We start from the raw sequence: 21220 nt of genomic DNA on the forward strand, positions 1-21220 counted from the left end.
GACAGAACCACAACACAGTGACACAAACCTTGCCCGTGCCTAAGGCCTCACAGGTAGAAAAGCTGGTTTGCACCTCCCTTGCCAAGTCCCTTCATTGGCACAAGAAATCACAGACAAGCACTCAGCCTACACAGCAGGCTTTGTCACTCAGCATTTGCCCTGATGCTGCAAAACTGCAGAAGCCTGGAGTGACAGAGCAATGGTTTGCTACAGGGAGTCCAAACTGAGGAACATGAAGCCTAATTTTCCCGAGCAGCCCCGGAGGTACTTGCATGTGTAGTCCAGTTCAGAAGAGGACTGTGCTTTTGACCACTTCTGGTGTGTTTCAGATTGCCTCATGAAGTAGTCTCAGAGCATACACATAAACTGGCCACAAGGAGCTGGTGATCAGTCTGCATGGAACAGCAGCACAGAGCTGCTGCTTGCTGCTGGTGACAGGGTCAGGTCTCAGAGGAACAGGACAGGCAGTGTTAGAGCTCTCCTTAGCCAGCCATGGCCAGGAGGTCTCAGTGACAAGAGGGAGGAGAGGATGGGGAAGCCCTACTCCACTTTCGTCTCTGGGGACACTGCTTGGATGCCACCACAGTTGCTTCCCTGACTTGCTTCCTGTTGATGTCTACACACATTCAGAAGGATGCTACCACAGTTGCTCCCGACTTGCTTCCTACTGGTGTCCATTCACATTCAGAAGGTAGCTAGAAAGCAAGAGTAATAAAAGCAACATGTCCTTTTTGTGTCTGTCTCAAGGATGGCATGCTCCAACTCATGCATAATTAAGTAAATACTCTTTGGGAGGAGACAAGGAAATGACACCTTCAATTTAAGTAACAGGGAATATGATTTGTGGTTTCAGTGGGTGTCACAGGTGGAATGATTGTCACAGGCACCCAGAAGAATTAGGGAATAAGATTTCTTTACAGGTAGTTCTTTTAGCACTTTACATCCAGTTCCTGAAAAGTGAAGTCCCTAAATCAGCATTCTGGGGGACCTCAGGCCCTGATCAGGCTTCTAAACATGTGCTTTTCAGAACTAATAAGTACCTAATAACTCCAGTAGGACTACTCATGTCAGGTTATCCTCCTGGTATATATCTATTAAGGACAAAAGCTAACAGTAAAAGAGAAAAGTGTATCACCTAATACTGATGAGACAATATTATTTTATGTTGTATTCTTATGTGAATATGTACTACATAAGTATGTACTACATAAAATATGTACTACATATTTTTCTTCATATGTGTGCAGTCCAAATCTGCCATCATTATGCATCTGGCTAACAAATCACACAGGCTTCTTTCTGGGGATATACACTTCTTCTTGTATTAAATTTTAGGCTTCTGCTCTCCACGTGATGCTGCTAACATAATGTGCCCCATCACTCATCTGCCTCAGCAAGGAGAGAGAGCATCCAGACAGCTGAGCTAGACCCCACTGGCCAGGTCCATCTTCAGACATTTTTTGGTTCACAGTTTCACACTGCATTGGAAAGAAGGAAACCCGTTCCAGAGGCAATGATGTGGATTGTCAGGTGTCTCAGTTTCAGAGGTGGGCAACGAAATGCGTGCCATCAACAGAGACTGACACAATTGCGTTGCTAAGCCCCATCTGGCAGGCTGACAATGCTACCAGCTTTCACCCCCAGCCTTGTAGGTACAGCTAAGTGTAAGCAATTCAAGTCTTGTACTGACAGGCTTGGTCCCACAGTAAAATTCTGTATATGCATCTGCAGGCAGGAGGAGGGACAGGTAAGAAACCAGATGGGTCAAAATAGTCTTCACTTTCTGCTGCTCCATAACCTTTCCCAGATGGACACTTGCTGCTCTCAGTGTGCCTGCGCACACATTGGCACACATACATGTACACAACCTCCCCTGGCTGTTCCATCTCCACAGGCTGGCTGCAGCCCTGACTGTGCCACATGCTCCTGTATCCCTGTGCAACTTGTCATGGCATCAGGGTGGTACCTGTGTACCCTCTGCTCTGACCTTCACTTCAGCCTGTGTGTTCACACAATGCCAACGGACCAGTTCTCTTTTACCCTCATAATCTCTGTTTCTCTGAAGGTGTTGCTCACCCTTGGACAGGGTGATGGTGTTGGTGTCAGACACAACGCAGGTCCTTCAGAGGTTCATAGCTAGGGCCTGCACAAAGTGGAGAATTGGGAGCACAAAGTGGGAACCTAAGAGGACTCCAGAAAACAAATTACTCCTAAAGCACCCTGAAGCAATGTCTGAGGTATCACTTATTTCTTCTGTCTTCAAGGCCTGGAGCTGGGTAGGCTGAGCATGGTGGACTTTGCATAGGATGCTGTGCTGGTGGGTGCCATGCACCATGCAGCACCTCACAATGCAGCTGAGGTTAGGCCTGCCCATCAGAGGTGAGGACGGAGGTCCAGAAGTCCTTCCCCAGTAATAAGACACCTGGGATTCATCCCCCACCTCCGCCTGGGGGATTTAAGGACACATCTTCCATGAGGGCACATGCTTGCCAGGGAGGAGCAAATGATTTCTACCACTGGTCACAAAGCTTAGGCTTTGTTTTCCAAGATACATTTAAATCAGCCACCTGAAAGCCCCCGTGATGCAGCTGCAGGTTACCTGTTACACTGTAGAATAACACCGGGACAACGGGCACATTGTGACCTCTGCAAGCAACCCGCATGAGCCTTGAGACACCAGCATACAGGCATGCAGCGCTTCGCAAATCCGCTCCTCCGGCATGTACTTCCCAGGGGCTATTCTGATGCTGCTCAAAAGCAGCAGTGCCTGAAGTATTTAAGATCTTTGAGGACACTGCAGTTCAATGGCCTCAACACGGTTTTTTTAGGGGAAACAGATATTCCAGAGAGTCTTATAACAGGAGAAAAATCATCTGAGGAACCCGATCTGCGCTGGCCGATATGGACACTTGTTCACGCTGGCAGCTGCCAAGGGTGGGTGCCCTGGCAGTACAAACTGCTATTAAGATGTGATCTGCCCACCCATCAGCAGAATGGGGCTTTTCAGGAGTTTTGTGAGTCTCTGACTACATCCCATGGGAAGTGTGTAATTGTGACAAGGGATAAAACACAGCTGAGACGTGTGCGGGCAAAAGATGACAAGGAGACGGAGACGGAAACTCTGCCGCCAGCCCTACCAGCGATCCACATAGCCAGCATTAAGTGTTGCCCCGAAGTTGCTAGAGCCAATGGCCATGAGCTTCTTGTTGTGCCTTCATCTTACAACTACCTCTACCTGATGGACGTTGCCTGGTCTTCTTTGAAATGGTTTATTATAAACAACAGGAATAACTTTTCTCTGAGGTCTATTGATAGGACCCACTCCTACAGGTGTATCCTCCTGAGTGATTTGATTGTTAAAGGACTGGAGAACATGACCCCAAACAAATGGAATGCAGCGTTTAACAGAGTGAAGAGATGGGAGAACTACTACCTTGGTACACTTTCTTAAATGGTTCTTCCTGCAGTCAGGTTCATATGTGTTTTGACTAGTGTTGAATGAACTATCCTGCTCCAGCCTTGCCAACCTCTTTCCTTTGAAGAGTGCAAAATCCTAACAGACCATATGTCAATAGCACTAATAAAAGCTTTAAATGCAAATGTTTCATTTTAGGAGTATTCCATGACTAGGTTGATATGTGCTATATTTGGGCTGTGAAGGGACGGTTAATTTCCCTTATCAAAAAAATGGGCCAGAGCATGCCTCAGATCCAGTTTAGCCAGCCTTCTGCACAAATTCCTCTTTTATGGGAGTCATAAGACCACACCTCAGATGTAAATGCCCTCAATTTTGAGAAAGCCTGGGCTGCAAAGTCAATTCTGTAGGTCAAGCCTGTCTTTGATGCCAGTGGGAGATCTGCTCCTCAGCAGGGAATATGCTGGACCATGACTGACACCAGAATTCACAGCTTAAAGAAGTCTGAAGAATTTAATGTGACTTTCCTGTCGTATACACATTAACATCTGATACCAGCTCAGTAGCTCATTACATTGAGTACCTTGCTTGCAACAATGGCCTGCAAGAAACATTTCAGTGACAGGTAAAATATATTTTCCTAAAATGTGAGTTCCTTTTGAAGCCTAACCATTAGCAGGTGGTTCAGGCTTTAAAGCTTGAAGAGCTCAGTCTCTCAGGATCAAATATGGCACTCATCATGGGAGATTTTTTTTATCCATGACAGTGTTTACTGAGATGTAATGATTTCTCATGGAGCCGAGTTCAAAACATTAGTTATGAGTGACGCAAAGAAGTATTTCTTAACGGCAGTTTTTTCAAGTTCATTGAACAATTTGGTCTTTCGAAAGTGGATCCCAGTTTGCAATCTCTGTGTTGCTCATTACTGGGTATGGGTTTATTGTGTACTTCTAAGAGAACTAAGATCATAAAAAGTTATGAGATGATTCACAGTTTCACTAAAACATTTCAAAACAATGAGGCAAATCTGTGCACTTTTATTCCTGTGTGTGGAAACCAACAGAACAAGCATTGTGATGAGGAGTAGCAGAGAGATATCTAAAATAGGGAGTCTTGTCTACCTTCAGAAAAATCAACACGTGTAACTCTCTAGAGCTCAGATGTAAATATGCAGAGAAAAATAATCATATTCACTTCATATTCATCAGCAAAGACATCTGCTCATTTTTCACAACTCTGGATGCAGCAGAGAATGGAAAATTAGTTGCTTCAAATGCACAGGGGAAAGAGGAAAGGGGAAAGGGGAGAGACTTTGTTTTTATTGTTCTGACACCATGAGCCTGAAGAGAATTTGACACTGGCTTGAAGCAGCAATCGGTTGAATAAATATCAATGAATATGAAGTGGTATGAAATCAGCATGAGGAGGAAATAGGCCTGGTGCCTCTTTACCACCAGGTAGGCAATAATTGCACTGTAGCTTGGTTTTCTGAAGAAATAAATGATGCATACCCCATTTTCCCAAGGACTGTTTATCTTCACCCCACGACACTGCACTATGCTAATTGTCAATGTACTAATTGAAGTAACAGTGTGCTACAGTCAAAATCAGCACAAACCTGATGACTTCATTGCTGTGTTCTGGATTCACATGAAGAACGAGACTAAAGCTCAATGGAGCATAGTCCCAGTCCCAGTCCCAGTTCTGGTAAGGCCTCACTGCGAGTCAGCCTTATGAGTCTCTGCTGTCATGGCTTACACAGCTGCAGATTTAGAGCTGCATTGCAACACTTCTTCATTGGTAAGGTGTGTCTTCTGCCAATCCTAATTCACAGTGGAGTCCATGGGACCAGGTACAGAATCACCTGCTTTTCATCCATCTTAGCAACAAGGAAGTATCAAAAGGAAATTGTTTGTGCCACAGGGATTTATCAGTCTTTTCTGGATTGTATTCTTCGGTAAAACGAGGATGAAGCCTCCGTGAAGGGTTTCATGAAAATGAGCACGAGGAAAGAGGAAGTTTTTGGTGCCACATCTCCTAGAGAGCAAGGGGAAAGCATCATTTCCCTCCAACGGTATGGGAAAGCCTCACTAAACATCTTCACTCTTCCCAGCCTCCAGGTGGAAGGTTGGGGGCTGGTGAAACTTTTCTACCCACTCTACTTAATGTGTTTGGAAACCCCTAGGCACAACAAGGAACCAAGTTCCTCTGAAATCAAATGAACTTTGGTATTTTATATAAAATCCTCTGAGATGAGTCCTCTTCTTTCTTCCTCCCTCCCCCTTTGCCGCTGCAAAGCGTAATTACAACCCATGTTTTCTATAAAACGCTGTAATCCTTTGTACCGAAGAAAAATATTGCGGCTCATACAGTTCTGACTCAACTGGTAATTTAGGATGACAAGCAATTCCTTTAACATATGACTAAACAAGCTAATAGGAGGATGTTACCAAATAGCATGCACCTTATTCAAGAGCACTTGAAGTAACATGCATGAGTCTAGTATTTTCTTGGTAGGGTTTTAGGTACTTATTTTATCAGGTTTGCTCTTGTACACTGGACCATTGCAGGGTGTCAAAGCAAACCTCTTTGTTCCCACGCAGGACTCCCTCTGTGTGCCTGAAATGCACCACTAGAATAAAATGATTAAAGTATTTTTGCATAAAGAGGAGAGGAAGATGCAAATGCATATGTTGATGAAGAAGCTATAACAGATGTCCCTCTGCTCCAAGCTAGCTGGAATGCAAATCACCTGAATTTTCATGATGTCTCATTGACTAATTACTTCTAAATGCTTTTCCAAGCCTCATCTTCATGGAAAAAAAAGCATTTCTTTTCCTCCAGCTCATGAAGCAAGCTTGCACTGATTGGTTCAACACATTTTTGTCCCTATTTTCAACCCCTCTGTCCTAATAGCATGCTGCAGTCCAGGGTGTGGACAGGACAAATGCACTTGGGGCACAGAAGCCTAAGCCAGGGATGCAACGACAGGACATAAAGTGTGAGCTTCTGTGACTGAGCAGGCAGAGTGGGGCCCATTTTGTGCCATGCCTGAGTACTAAGAGAAGGCAGGATGGGTAGGTAGTGGAAAGGCAACCAACATTGCTCAAAGCCCAGCCTCTGTCTCTGTGAACTTGTTCCTTGATGTTTCCTTCTTCAGTGACCATGCAGAGGAGATATAGAGAGATATGCACAGAGGAAAGGAGGCAAAAGGGAATGATGCTCTATGTAAGAAATGCAAACTAAGAAAACTGTTTCTGAAAACAAATACATGTTAGGGCGATATTCATTTATACGACTTAAACGGCACTTAAGTGTCAGTGTCTGACATTTCCTGTTGGCTAGCTCTAAGCCTCCTCAAATGAATGCGAAACACTAAGCCAGGAAATTAGCCTGAGTTTAGGCCAGAGGACTATGAGTCACAGTAAGTCGAAAGAGCCATAGGACTAGGAAAGTGCCACTGTTAGAAGCTGAGGCATTAGAGAGCAAAACCAACAAATATGATGAAGCCCAGGGAAAAAATAGATTAATAAAGAAGGATAGTCACCCATGCTGTGTTTCTAGTGAAAATAGGCAGAAACTATTTACATTCTCTGCTCTGTGACAGCCATCTCAAGAGCCTTTGGATAGACTGTAAACAGTCTCACAGTCAGGCAGCCTTTGATGCGGGTACACACAGACATTTTCAATAGCTCCCTCATCAGATTCACAGAAGGAAAAATCCATGCCATATGGAGATACACATGAATACATGCCTAATCACTTATTTGTGCCCAAACAAACTTTTTCTCTACAGGAACATATGAGGAGCCTGTTGCTACAGGGTAACTGTTCTGGCAACTACCAGATATTTCTGTATTCAGCTGGAGAAGGGCCAGCTGGTGCTCTGATTACTCCCAAGACTGGTACACACATATGCCAATCAACGCCCATCTGAGTCTAGATTATGTGCTGGGCTTGCTCCAGTAGCCAAACAAACTAGCTTCAAAAGCCAAAGCCAAACTGTGGAGTGACATGGATAGTGCATAAATATCCAGCTACCTCCAAGTCCCTATAGCCAGCCTAGTCAAAACGGCTTTTGGAACATATCCAAGGAGGAACACTTAAACTCAGGTTTTAGAAATTCTGCCTGACCTGTCTCCGCATGCTCATGCTCCTCAACATGTAGGTTGTGCATTTCTTTGCTTTCCACTTTATCAGGAGTGTGTCAGACACAAGACTGTCACAGGGTAATGAACTCCTTCCTGTGAGGTCTATCAGCTTCTCACTAAATTTGACTCGAAGGCTGAGGTTAGTACACAGTTAATAAACAGGGAGATGGTGCAACAACTTGATGCATCTTTGGAAGCAATTTTGCAAAGACTGTGAAGAACTGGTGAAGACTGAAACAAATGAGGTTTGTTTCAGCTTAGTCTACTGGTTTCTCCCCTGACAGAGCTGGAAAGGGGGCTGCAGTGCTTCTGTTTGGCCAGAATTGAGGCCAAGGGGGTTGAGAATCAGCAGGTAGAAAGAGATGCTGATTGAGAGTCACAGGTTAGAGCTGGGATCAAAGAGAACATTGAAGGACTCTACCCCAGATGGATCATTTGCCATCTGGGCCTTTACTGAGAAGAGTAAAGAAAAAACAATTGGAATTGCTGTCCCGGAGAGAACAAGTGAGGAAGGAAATATTGGAAACAGTTGTTTGCATGTTATGATCTTGAAAAGCTGAAAAGTATTTAGCTCCTTTACTTGCAGCACAGTGACTTGAGAGCAATCTCTCCTGCCCTAGGGCACTGCTCAGGGAGCTCTGCTTTCCTCCAGCATCAGTGCTGTTGTGTTCTGGTAAAAGTCTCATGGCTTTCAGACTAAAAGTGTTCAGTGGTAGTAAATCAAGCTGAGTTCATTTCAGCCAAAGTCTGAAATGGAGAATGGAAAAACACTCCTGTCGAATGCTTCTATATTTGTTTTTCACTTTAAGGACCACAGATACCCCTCAGCCACCCAGCTCCTTCAGGATGGAAAAGACCTATTCCAGCAGCCACTTAAGTAACCACAGCACCTGAGAGGTTTTTTTAAAACCCTTAAACTCCCAACATCCTATTTCTTTATTACTAAACAAGGATTTTGGCCTTTGTTTAAAAACACATGGCCTTCATCTCACCAAAAGAAAGCCTAAAGATGCAAACACCAGAAGTTTAAGAGCCAGTAATCCTTTTATTTTCTGTCTTCAGCAGTTGGCACTGATGACAACGACAGCTTCTGATAGTGAAAGACCTATGCAAGTGAGGCACTGTATAAGGTTAAGCTGCCCATCTATACAACATGGATGCTCCTTTTGAAAAGAGTATCTTTATGCAACAGGGCAGAAGGAGAGACTCTGAAGTTCTGTAGGCACCAGAAGAGTGTTGCCTGGCTAGCCCTGTGGGATGGGAACATCTGCTCAAGGATCCTGTGTATATCCCCTTCAATCTAACAAGTTGCACACCCATTCAGAGTGAGCAGTTCAAGGCTCTTTATCTTTGCTACCTCGCTCTCACTTGCAGGAGCACTCTGAAAGTTTCTGGAAGTTTAAAACAGGAATCTATTTCTCTATTCCTCTTTTAAGCTTCCTTGGACTAATCACACAACCCTGCTTTCAGTAAGAAACCAGACTTCAAGGGCCCCAGCTGGTTTCTGAACAAGAAACTGAAACAAATCTGAGCTGCTGTCTCCCCCCAGTGTCAGCATAGTTTCTTGTTCAAAGCCGCAACTGTGGCACACAGGCTGCCCCTTCTATAACCTACCTGATGATAGCGTAGCTGACAACTCTACCCTGATATGTCAGATATTGGTTGAGGTCGGGGAAACTCTAGGATATCAGCTGGCTGTTGGGGTTATCTGTGCCGTAGCCCTCCTCCAAAGTGAAGGAAAAAAGCAGCCAGACTGGACCAGATTTAAAGCCTTATACACACATGGCAAGGTAGGGCCACCTCATTTTAATACCAGTCTTGGTTGCTTTGGGTGGTAAATGGTGCCCAATTGGTGTCCAACTGCTCTGATGCTAAATGACTTGCTTTAAGTGGAGCTTGTGTACCACTGATACTGCTTAAAGAGCAACTGTATTGAAGTAGAGAATACCCCTGCTTTTAGTTTAAAAAGAAAAAAAAAACAACAAAAAACCTCATTATTATTTTGGTCTAGAAAAATCTGCTCTTTGTTGAGAATCTATAAAAGTCGACTGGGGCCAATATGCAAAGGCAAGAAATCACTGTCCAGAGCCAAGGCACTGCTTGCTTCCTATTACAGTTTGGGCTTGTGGCTTAGCTAAGTACCTTGGTGCATTCCCCTCAATAGCTGTTTAATGGAGGTGGTTAGCAGAGTCAGTTCTCACTGAACATGGAAGAGCCATTTAATCAAATTACCATTCAATTCCACCCTTGCATAGATAGATGACTGCTGAGATGGTAGAGGGGAACTGCTGGTTTCCAATGCACTGTGAACTCCCTACCCTGGCAGTCCTGAGGCTTCTGCAGCAAGGATATTGCTGTATCCCCTGGAATGGGTTTCTGCAATACTTATACTCCCCAGTCACCAAGGTGACTGCATGAACAGCAAGATTTAAAAAATCATTGCAGCTCACAGTGAGCAACTCCACCACAGCAAGAGCTCTCTGAGCATCAGCCATATCAGCTGCACACAAACCTAGTCAGGTAGTACTTGAGAGATGGACACTGCAGCAGCCTGTGCTGGTGTGACCACAGCAGGCATCTCAGCCTGCAGTCGCAGGGATTGGCCAGGAGCGAGCCATTCCAGAGGCTTACCATATCCTGGTGGATCCCAAGGCTTCTCCAAGGGCCCCCTACCTCTCCTCTTCCCTCCTCTCCCTGCTCCACTGTCAGATTTCAGTTTCACCTTAACTTCCAGGAGACACAAGGATCTAGGAATTGCTTTATAATGGAAACATGAAGGGGGAACATGAAGGGAGACATACCTGTTGGCACTGATACACATGCCTAAACCTTTACTTCTGAAAAAAAAATCTGCTCTATTGATTAACCTACAAAGATGAAGTTAGTTCGTCCTCCATGCTAACATGGGACAGGACATGCAGGAATAGCTAGCAATATTAATGAAAATCCTTTCTGCTTCACAGGCCAAGTAGCAGAGAGCCATACATACTTCCAGATACTATGCACAGCAAAACAGTATAATAAACCTCCTAGCATGAAACATCACCAAAAGTGACACTGATTTGTGTTAACCTGAGAAAGTCCTAGGTGCAGAAAGTAGTTTGAGAAAGATCTGCCTGGAAAAGCCGCTCTCCTGGGTTTGTTCATCTGCATTCAACAAAGGGTCCACAAGTCTCAGATTTATACCCTTGCAGGAAGCAGTTGCTCCAAAGAAGCTGCATAGAGCTTCCCCATTTCCTTCTGTCTCCCCATGAGCCGCGTACACACCCATGATGAATTCAGAGTGGTTTTCTCTTTAAAACCAGCCACCTGATTGCAGCTAATCTTTAAAAACTGCCTCCCCTGCTGCTCTAACTGTATCATTTGAGTAAGCAGCAACCAAGCCATTACTTTTTTTAACAAAGGATTTTTTATTGCATAAATAGAGGCTTAGCTATTTTGCTGTACATATAAAAACTTGAGATACAGTTTAAGTGAATGTTACTCTTGAGGGTTTTATTCCTTTGACACATCCTTCATCTACAGGAAGGCTTCATTCTTCCATGAAAGGAATCCAGTGCAAGCTGCCAAGTGTCAGAAAATCTGCAGGGTGGAGAATCAGCAGTGAGAACAGGCATGATATACTGGCAGCACATGGGCTAAATCTGCCTGCTCACGTGGCATACTGCAATCAGAGCTAATCACAGGCCTGAGGTGCTGACACCAGAGAACATTTTTAGGGTAGGAGAATTCACCCCTTATTGCAAGCCCATTATAGGAAGACATGGCAGACAGCCCAAGAAATGGTAGAATTTAGGAAAGACTGGGCCATTGCTGTGCAATGCAGGGTGACAGGGCAAGCAGGGCATTTACTGCAATATCAGAGATGCTTTAAAGCCAGTAATTCAAGGCCAATGTCACATGCTGGACACAGATGTCTTGTGGGATAAGCTCATTATCCTGGTGCAATCCCTTGGGGTATGGACTCTGCCAAAGAACTCCCTGGGACCCAACGCTGCATGCACAGCACAGTATGGTCTCCTCGTTACAAGGGGCAGACTTGTTCACTAGCAGGGCAGCCCATCTCTCATTTGTAAGCAATAAAACTCCATATAACTGACTCTGCAAAACCAGAAAGCAGTGTTCTCGCAGCATTTTCCAGTGGCTAGTGAAATTGTTACAAAAGTTTAAAATTGCAGAAATCTGCCCAGAGAAAAGTCCTCAACCTGATGTAGACAGGAGATTGAAAAACACCTTTAGTTTTGTTGTTTATTCCTACACGTATGAACCACTTTGTTCCTATTGTTATTCCCAGGGCCCCATTTCTAGTCAAAATTTCCAATGTTGTAAAAAATAAAAATGAGAGGTTTCAAAACAAATTAGTAAACATTTCTAAGACTGAAATTCTCTTCAGATGTGAGGTGATGACCTCAACAGGGGAAAGTAAATTTTTTGGTTTAATAAAGAGTAACACTACATCAAACTCCCACTGAGCTTCCAAAGGGCAGGCAAGAATAGAATTCCCATTTTGCTGCAGAACAGAGAGATGTGAAACAAACAGATACAAAAAAATCACATACCAAACAAGTCAGGGAATATCATCTTAGCACTAGGCAGTGCTCATTTTGCTAATGGACTTGATGCAGTAGGGCAATGATCGCTTAAACGTTGAAAACAGAGGGAAAGACTTTAGCACATGTGGAATAAAAACCCCAAACTAGGAAATTTTATAAAAATCACTTCGCTTTTTTATGCAGAAAGGTGTCCACTTTTCTCAGGGAATTATATATGGTGGATGTTACACAGCATAGTCTGTAGCATTTCTGATACCTTGGGAAGTTCCATGACATGAGACTTAGCCCTTCCAGCTGTCTATAACCTATCATGTATTTAACTAATATGTACTGGCAGATTCTTTTCTATCTTAAGTATGTGCTTAAGCCAAGAGGTCTTACTGTATCATTCCATCTGGCACGCTTCGCATGCATTTTTTGCCCAATTTAACCACCTCTGAACATCAGGACTTCCTGTGCAGTTGGTTGGGAGGAGATAAAGAGCAGAGAAGTAATACTGTGCTAATATCTCTTAAATCATGAACCATGACTGCCAAGTCTTCTGGTGGGAACTGTAGTTCCTACAAAGAATGGGCACGGTACAGGTGTGAAAATACACTGAAACATTACAAGAGACAAACTTTATAAGAACTCAGATGACGGTGGTAATTCTAATCGCACGATCCAAACGCATTCAAGTCAAAACATAATGGGATTAATGTGTCAGTGCCATTATCAAACACCAGGACATCAAACAAATTCTGTACCTGAAAGACTCTTCAGTCATCCTTCTTCTCTGCTTCTGCTTTCAATTTCTCTTCACGTTGCCTCTTCAGTTTTTCTTCAAGTTTTTTGCTCTGGTACATTTTTACTCCAGCAAATGCCAAGCAAAGAATCAATGTTTTAGCTGCCAAAATGTACATCAGCAATGGGAAACTCTCCAAAGCCTGAAATGCAAAACAATGTATTTAAGGCAGTTACTGGAACACTTGGACAATTAAAAATTAATCTACAGGGATGCTATACAGCTTCCTACAGGAACAACGTTATTCAAAGCAATGGTAGTGCTCCTCTGTTCATAATCTTTTCCTGAAGGAAACTTTTAAACTAGGCAGATCAATGTCTAGGGCAAAAGGTAAGAACAAGCTCACTCAAGTTTATATACAAAGCCCCTCTGAACTGGTCTTTGCTGCTTTTGCTTGTTTTACAGCAAAGAGAATATTGGCACCATCTGGAGCTAAAAAGGGGGAATAATTGAGTATCTTAGGATAATTGTAGAAGTGGAAACACTTCTGAACAATTCTCACATAAGTGCACATATGCACAGATCCATATCAGCTATCAGATGTGATCGCCAAACACACTTCTGTGCTCCTAGAAATTTTGATCCATGGTAGTTTTGCAATTATCTTGACCAGATTTGGAAGGTATAGATAAATGACTTCAAACTGGAAGAAAAGTAAAAAACCCACAGCCTCCTAGGATTCAGTTTCAGGAGTTTTTAATGCCTGAAATCACCAAAATTGCACAACATATTTCAACATTATAAAAGCATGCTACTGTAAGTGCACATGGAGTGGAAAGTAAATTGCAAATGGACCAGTAACAATGGAACAGAATAACACTGTGAACTCAAAATACAAATATAATGAGTGGCACAGTCACTCAGTGAAAGATGTCAGTTCCAGTAGGATACTGAAGGCACATGAACTTCCAAGGCCACTGTTTCAAGCAGCCACCTGACCAGCAGGATTGGTCATGCCTTTCAGTGGTGCACAGCAGGTTCACAGTGCTAGCTCCCCTTTAGCAAGCCCCCCAGTACCCCTCTGCACCCCTAGCAGGCTTCCCAGCACCTCATAAGGCTGTTAGGTCATTGTCAAATTACTGAATTTAGAAAACCCCTTGTATGTATACACCATTAATGTGCTCCCTTAAAGGCCACAAATCAGAGGCTCAGGTGGGGTCTTTCATAACACTGATCTCTACAAGTTTCACGTTACCTTTGACATCAGGACACTCCCCTCTAATTCTACAAAAACCCATCATCCTCTGTCAATCTCCCCACATACTATAAGTGGCAATCTCTTTTGAGCACAGTTCTGCAACATCAGAAAGATAAAACCAAGGCTTGGCTTTCTTGATAAATGGTTTAACATGTTAAATTGTTAATGCATGACGTACTTGCTCAAACGCACATATCTTGGAGAGTGTTTATGTCCCCTGTGCACTGAAAGACACAGCAGAGAAAACACTCTCCAATAACGAAAGGAGCTGAAGGAAGAACAGCCAGAGAAACGCCTGGAAAGGGGAATACGTGAGGAGTAGAGGCAAGCAGAGCAGAGCTTGCCTATCCGCACAAGTGTGAGGCCCTAACAGCAAGTACTGGGGCCAACTCACAAGGTGCAAGCACGCATGGCAAGAAAGGACAGTGTAAGGAGTCCTCTGTCCCTGAAGTGCAGAGTGTGGTGGTTAAACAATCTTTACCTAGGCAAGGAAGCCACCTTTAAACACAGGTCAAACCCAACCACGTAATACATGCATAAACATTCAGCCACCTCTGAGTCCCCGTTTATGAATGCAAAACATCCTCACCTTCCAGTTAAATGCCACCATCTTGGCTTCGTGATGGTATTGCCTATCTTGCAGTAAGCTGCACCCCGCACCGATGAGTGTCACACTTGTACAGGCACAGAACAGGGCAGGAGCATCTTCAAGAAAAGGAAATTGAAAATGTATTAGCCAGTCTGTTTCTGCTCAGCACGTTAACCCTGCACCTGACAAACTCATTGCTGTGCAGCGCCTGGCAGCATCTCAGAGCCATGCAGTCCAGAAATGACCTACATCAGCCTTTTGGAACTGACTGACAGGAGCAACATCCATGCTGCTGAAGGACAGGGGTCTGACAGGCCCCAGGCAGGTGCCACGCTTGCGCACAGCGTAGGCTGGGCTTCCACTGAGTGCAGCACATCCCAGTAGCTGCCCAACTGAAAACACAGTGTTGGCTGTTTTCAACAGCTTGATATGTGTGCCCATCACACCACCGCACTGAGGTTTGAGATCTAACAGACAGAAGTGCCAGAAGAGCTGTCTTGTGGTTTTTAAGCTCACCTACCCTGTTTGGAGCCTGAATGCCTAATGAGTCCTACCATCTAGTATTGTTTATCAGTTCTCTGATTTACTAATAGATTGAGTTTTCTATGCAGCTTATAACACAAAGGCAAACCAAGCACTCACTGGATCCCTTGAGTGGTCAACATGTATTTCAGGGCTGAACTTCGGAGGTGAGAAATGCTAGAGGGGATGCTGAAGGCTGTAGCCACAGCACTACCCTCGAGTCTCTGCTTGCTGCTCCACCAGCACTGACACCATGTCAGCTACCGGATTTCAAGTTAAGCATATTTCCCTACCTGACCCCCTCGAGGTGTTTCCTGTATGTGCACCAACAGTCACTGTCAAAAAGCAGGAAGAAGCCTTCCAGCTCAGTCCAGACCTTCACCAGCAGCTGGGCTGAATAAATCACCACCACACCACAATAGCTGCTGCTGACCTTTCTTCTGAAACAAGGAGTCAAGTAAATGTTCCTGCAGCTCCTGCGATGCTCAGCCAGCTTCTTCATAGATGCCCTTATTTCTCCAGCTAGGCTGTCCTCTTCTCTCCTCTCCCCTCAGCTGCAAAATCTTCATCCTGCAGAGACCACCCTGAAAACATCCCCATGGAGAGACACCACAAGAGATCTCTGTTACTGAGATCGAACTAAAGCAGTGGTGTGGCCAACCCATTTGTCATTCAGTTTTTATTGTGTCGATCCCGAGTTGTGCAGCTCCCTTTTGTTGATAAAATGTCAGGGCAACTGTGAACTAATGAGTCAGTAGTGTCACACCTCCAAAATAAAGCATTTTAACTTCTGATCTTTCCTTCAGAATTTCAGTGACTGGTAAGGGCTAAAGTCCCCTGCTAGATGGGCACAGCAAAAATCCTGCATTAGAGCAGAATCAGGCTCTCAGTGCATGGTTCAGATGGCCACATGCTTCTCACTGAAACTCAAGTTACACAACCCTGGCTTGATCTGAAGGGACTGCACTGTCCAACTAGAGTGTCCTCATCTCAAAATGCTGACATAAATGGGAGCCTCATCAGCAACAGCCTTCACTCTTCTCCTAAATTGCTGTAAATTCTGTGCTTCAGTCAGAATCAATTTTGCAACATGTTGTAAAAAGGCAAGAATTCAGCCATTCAAACACATGCCAGCATCTGGCATACGCTGCTGAAAATGGGGTTTTAGTGATTTTTTTATGTACAGAAAAAGTTTTTGACTCAGCAAACATTATGTGAGCCCATCTGTGGGGTCTGATTGCAGGGTACTGTCCCACCAGCAAGAAGCAGTGTATAATGTGTATCACAGTGTGCACTCCTGTGAATGCTCTTGCTTGTGAGCCAATTATTTAAGCATTCAGCGCAACACTTTTGTAATATTTCCGCTGTGCTGAGACATGAGCCTGAATCTGCCTGAATTCTGTATCCACCAGGAGTAGCTGCACTGAAGTCACAAAGGACAGGAAGGAAAGTAATTCTCCATTTATACTGAAGAGTGGTGTTTTGATCCAAAATGTTTCCTGTAAGAGCTGACACTTTTGATGGCTTGTCCTCACCATGTCTTCTGCAGTTGGAACTGAGCAGGGAAGCTACCACTCTCTCCTTGCTGCATTCCCACATCCTGTGTCACCAGCCCCCTGTGGTCAAGCATTTCTTCCCATTTTGTCTCTTGACTCTTCTGGTCTCCATCTTGACCCAGACCTTATTGAATACAGCTGAAACACCGGGACAGAAAAAAATGGTGGAGCTGGGGCATGGGATAGGAAGAAGAAAGTGGGAAGAGGAGAGAAAAAGGCAGGATTCACTTCACATTTGAGAAACATTTGTTAGCACTGAGGTTGTCGTCAACTCCAAAGCAAAAGCTCAGACACTGTACTTTCAAGGTTGTGTTATCTTAAAAGCATGCAGGCAAATAAACAGCTGAAGTTTCATGTTTGCCTTTTCAGAGACAGATAAGGCACAGATAGGAGTTCAGAACACATCTACAGTCAGGCATTGTTCGTTCTCCAGGAAAATGTAAGCTCCGTTAACAAACAGCACGACTGGGAACAGAAGCTGGGCCCCACAGAAGGTCACTATTACCTTCACTCACAAGCAAGGAGGTCTCATGTTGATCCACGTGAGAAAGAAACAGGAGCACTAGATTCTCCCTGAAGCCCTGTCTGAGACTCCATAAGCTAGCTATCACGTATTTACAGACTCCTATGCAAGGTAGGGATAAAACAGTATCACTCTAACATGTATTGATGAACTTCTTCACCCTGATTGCACCTCACAATCACTAGCGTATTTACCTCCTTGGTGAAGCAGAAACAACTACTGCAGATGGGAAATGGAGGTCTGCCTGTATCACACACCTCAGTGCTGTACTACCAATCCTCCATTAGCTTCAAATGCTGTGAGGTCTTCTTGGTCCAGAGCAGGCAAAGAGGGTCACCAACATGGCCCTAGAGGCTCATATCCTCAGCAGGGTTAAAGAGCTCCCAGGGAGGGCTGCACCAAGTCCCAGAGCTAGACTTTGGCTGATACCAGCCCCAGGATCTCTGTACAACACTGTGTTGTGCAAGCCAGACCACCCCAGACAGACTGCGGAGCTGGGCCCCAGTCAGATGGGAAGTCTGTGGTAGAGCACAGAATTGAATCCAGGTCTCTCAGCCACTGAATTACAGCTCCAGTCCACCACAACAACCACATCACAGCCCAGCCACTCATGCCATTGTTTGCTTATGCAGCAGCAGAGTATCAACTGGCCTGAATGAACCAGAAAACATCTACACAGGCATCTGGGTATTCACAAACCCACTTGAGTTGTCTTGGCTGAATGTCTCACTCAGCCTGCCAATAACTCCATCTACCCAACAAAATGGGACTTGAGATATTATTTTGTCTACTAAGGATTTCTGAGCAACTCCATTTTATCCACTTTGTGAAAAGCTACAGAAGTTACCAGCCCCAAGCCCCAAGAAGCAGTGAGCTACAAGGGCTATGTGACTGCATTTAAAATGGTGCAATGGCTGAGTATGTCCTGAGCTAGAAAAGTGGTTTCACTCCACCTGTTTCATTACTGCTTTCTTTAATGCACACATTTCAGGAAGCAAAGCCAGTGTTTCCCACATGGACAGTCACTGGAAGACCCACCAGTATATATGACATGCTGTGTTATGCTTCAGGCTCAGCATCTGCAAAACAAGCTCAAGCTTCCTTAAATAAAAAAAAAGACTACTGGGTCATGGGGAAATATAGCAATATGGAAAATCAAAATTGCTGCAGCCCAGGCTGCAAAGAAACACAGTGGAAGCAACCGAAAGCCAGAGCTGCTGTGCTAAGAATCCTTCACAGACCACTGGCACAAGACACAGTAGTCAGATACTAAGTCAGAAGCACTAAGACTTGCACACATTTACTGCCTCTCTATGTGTAGGTGGGTAAAGACATCACTCCATAAAAAGACCTGTGTAATTATTCAGTTCACAGTAGTGTCAGTGATAAAGAAGTTTGTAAACTAACACCAACTCAAGGAACATCAAAAACCTAAAGCCATGTAAGATATTCATACCTGAAGAAGCAGAAATTAGAGATTTCCTCTGGCAGCTTCTCACATGCTCCAAATGCTGGAAAATAAGAACAGAGCAGATGGGATGTACTGATCATGGCACCTGAATTAAAACCATATCAAACCAAAACCAAAAATGTCTGACTGTTCCACCATGGCTCCCCAGGGCATCCTTTCTCCCACATACCAGGGGTCTTGCAAGCTGCAGGCCCTTGCTTGCTGCTATCACCTTGCCCTAAGAGGGTTTGCTGGGCTGGCAGCCCTCCCACCTCCATCCCTACCCCACCTCTGCCCTGGCACCTGTGCTGGTCCCTGCAGCACCAATGCCCAGGACAGCCAGCAACCTATACCAAACTCTATCAAGAAATGGTATCTTCAGATCCCTCTTTCTTACTTATTCACTTCATTTTTTTTTTCTTAGAACACAGTAAAACTCGGCAGATCCATACAGAGTAAAGCACAATTCCAGGTGGCTCTGCCCTGTACCCTGCAGTGAGACTGCCGTATCAGGCTTGCCCGTGGTTTATGGCCAGCGAACATGCCTCCAGCAGCTTTTAAACCACACAGTTCCTCGTCTGAGAGGCAGCCGGGAGGCCGCAGGTTATTACGAGGGAGCTTCTGTTGCTGCCTCACTCACCCTCAGGCCTCAGAGGCCGGGGCAGGAATCAGGACGATGCCGGGGTCAGGAAGGCAGACAGGGAGGATAGAACCGCAAGAAAGCAAGAAATGGGGGCAGGAAGCCGGGCAAAGGAAGGTGCGATCTAGGCGGGGGCAGCAGAAGAGGCAGGAGGCAGGGGAAGGCCGAGGGGAGTGAGGGTTCTGGGGCTGGCAGGCAGGCGCGCAGGCCGGAGACAGCAGCGCAGGCCGGGTCGGGGAGAAACGGGGGCCGCTTGGCTCCTGCCCGATCTCTCCCGGCCGCCCCGCAGCCCGGTTCACAACCCGCAGGGCGCCGCGGCCGGCGGCACGGAGGAGGGGTGTGTGTGGAGGCCCAGCAGACGCGTCTCCTACCTCACAGGGCGGCCATGGCTCCGGGCGGCAGGGCGCCACAAACTACATCTCCCAGGAGCGGCCGCGGCAGGGACCGGCGGGGCAGGGACCGGAGCTGCCCCGTACCCTTGCCGAGCCCTTGCGCCTGTCCTCCAACCGCGGTGTGTCCCGGCCGCCGCCTGAGGCCGGAGTAGGAAAAGCCCCGTGTTTCTTACCCGGGGAATAATAACCGGGAGGTAAAACGGTTCCCACATTCCCCAGGGGTGTAGGTGCAAGGGCAAAGCCGGCCAGGTCCCCAAAGAGTCATAAAGTGGTCTGGGTTGGAAGGGACCTTAAAGATCATCCAGAGCCAACCCCCTTCCATGGGCAGGGACACCTTCCACTAAACCAGGTTGTGCAAAGACCCCTCCAGTCTGGCCGCAGCCTCAGCTGCTGCCTGCCACCGGGGCGGACCAGAGGTGAGAGCTGCTGCCTGGTTTTACCAGAGCAAGTAGGACCTGAGTGGGTCTGGCAGCTGCTGGGGATGCTGGTGCAGCTCTGGGGATGCTGGTGCAGCCGCACAAGTGCCCCAGGCATGGTCCTCCGGCTGTACCTTGCCCAAAGGGCCTCTCCATGAGTGCAGCGTGGCCATAGCACCAGGCGCAGGTGGCCCCACTCACTGCCCACTCAGTGCAGCCCAGTATGTGCTGTTGCAGCCGGTGGGCACTGAGAGGAAGGGAAGCCTCGCAGCCTGGTTGTGGAGCACACCCGTGGTGGGAGCAGGGGAGCTGGCTGACACAGAGCACCCGGGGAGCTGGGGGAAAGGGGGCATGCTGGGGAAGAGAGGCTCCCCACAAGGCTGTGCTCTGGGACCTGACAAGTCTTCCCCAGCCCTCGCAGGCTGAGATGTGTCAAAGGCTTATTCCTATGCCAGCAAAAGGCACATAGGGAGCATGACAGCAGCTGCTGTGCCCAGTCTCGAGACCAGTCTCCAAAGCAAGCCAGAGCTTCCCAAGAGAAGAAGCCCTTTTCATTTCTTTTTGACAAGAGCAAAACAAAATTGTTGGAACTGCAGTGCCAGACATGGCTGAAGTGTTTCAGCCAAAACTTTCTAAAAACAAATAACAAGCCCACACGATAGACAGCCAGCATAGGAACTTTTAGCTTCAGCAGTTTAAGTCTGGCAACGTGAATAGGAGCTAAACCTACAAAATGAAGCATGTTTTATTACCAGAAGTGTCACCAGTTCTGCTTCTCATTATTTCCAAAGAGCAGGCTTTGTGATACTTCAGTAGCACAGGAGAAGACAAACCATCTTGAAAACCCATTTCGTAGCCATTGGAAATGAGTACCTACCATGGAAATCCCTTAGGAAGCATGGCAATGGGACAGCTTTGGTAACTGGGTCTAGAAATTCCTCCTCTGAAAGCCAAAAGGCAGGATCTCAGTGGTTTAGACTGAGCCCAGGCTGACAGGATGTAACCAACACCTCCATCAAACAACTTGCACC

At 45.8% G+C, this 21220-nt stretch overlaps 2 protein-coding genes across 4 annotated transcripts; one reads left to right on the forward strand and one right to left on the reverse strand.

Annotated features, from left to right (window-relative positions):
* The first annotated feature begins 2689 nt into the window (after positions 1-2689).
* On the forward strand, positions 2690-3451 carry C2H21orf140 (chromosome 2 C21orf140 homolog). Its single transcript, XM_005151796.2, has one exon. The coding sequence runs from the start codon at positions 2690-2692 to the stop codon at positions 3449-3451; it is 762 nt and encodes a 253-aa protein (XP_005151853.2).
* Positions 3452-4266: 815 nt separating this feature from the next.
* SMIM11 (small integral membrane protein 11) lies at positions 4267-21084 on the reverse strand. Of its 3 annotated transcripts, none has more exons than XM_031051421.2 (5): positions 21067-21084; positions 18748-18802; positions 14691-14806; positions 12866-13045; positions 4267-5452 (listed from the first exon to the last, which is right to left on the reverse strand). In XM_031051421.2, the coding sequence occupies exons 1-4, from the start codon at positions 21067-21069 to the stop codon at positions 12878-12880; spliced, it is 342 nt and encodes a 113-aa protein (XP_030907281.2). In that variant the 5' UTR covers positions 21070-21084; the 3' UTR covers positions 4267-5452; positions 12866-12877. The 3 variants fall into 3 exon arrangements, with proteins under 3 accessions (XP_030907281.2, XP_005151720.3, XP_033916010.1); XM_005151663.3 differs by lacking the exon at positions 4267-5452 and adding an exon at positions 10965-11148; XM_034060119.1 differs by lacking the exons at positions 4267-5452; positions 21067-21084 and adding exons at positions 10965-11148; positions 19753-19837.
* Positions 21085-21220: the final 136 nt, after the last annotated feature.

The sequence above is a fragment of the Melopsittacus undulatus genome, chromosome 2, assembly GCF_012275295.1.
Source record: "Melopsittacus undulatus isolate bMelUnd1 chromosome 2, bMelUnd1.mat.Z, whole genome shotgun sequence".
Lineage (NCBI taxonomy): Eukaryota > Metazoa > Chordata > Aves > Psittaciformes > Psittaculidae > Melopsittacus > Melopsittacus undulatus.

Bases quoted from the DNA above. Each gene is read 5' to 3' on its own strand.
- C2H21orf140 (XM_005151796.2), top strand. From the start codon at position 2,690: ATGCAGCGCTTCGCAAATCCGCTCCTCCGGCATGTACTTCCCAGGGGC.
- SMIM11 (XM_031051421.2), bottom strand. The intron at 14,807-18,747 runs GTATGAATATCT...CTTTTCTTGAAG, and splicing joins TCTAATTTCTGCTTCTTCAG to ATGCTCCTGCCCTGTTCTGT. The intron at 13,046-14,690 runs GTGAGGATGTTT...TTTGCATTTCAG, and splicing joins TGGTGGCATTTAACTGGAAG to GCTTTGGAGAGTTTCCCATT.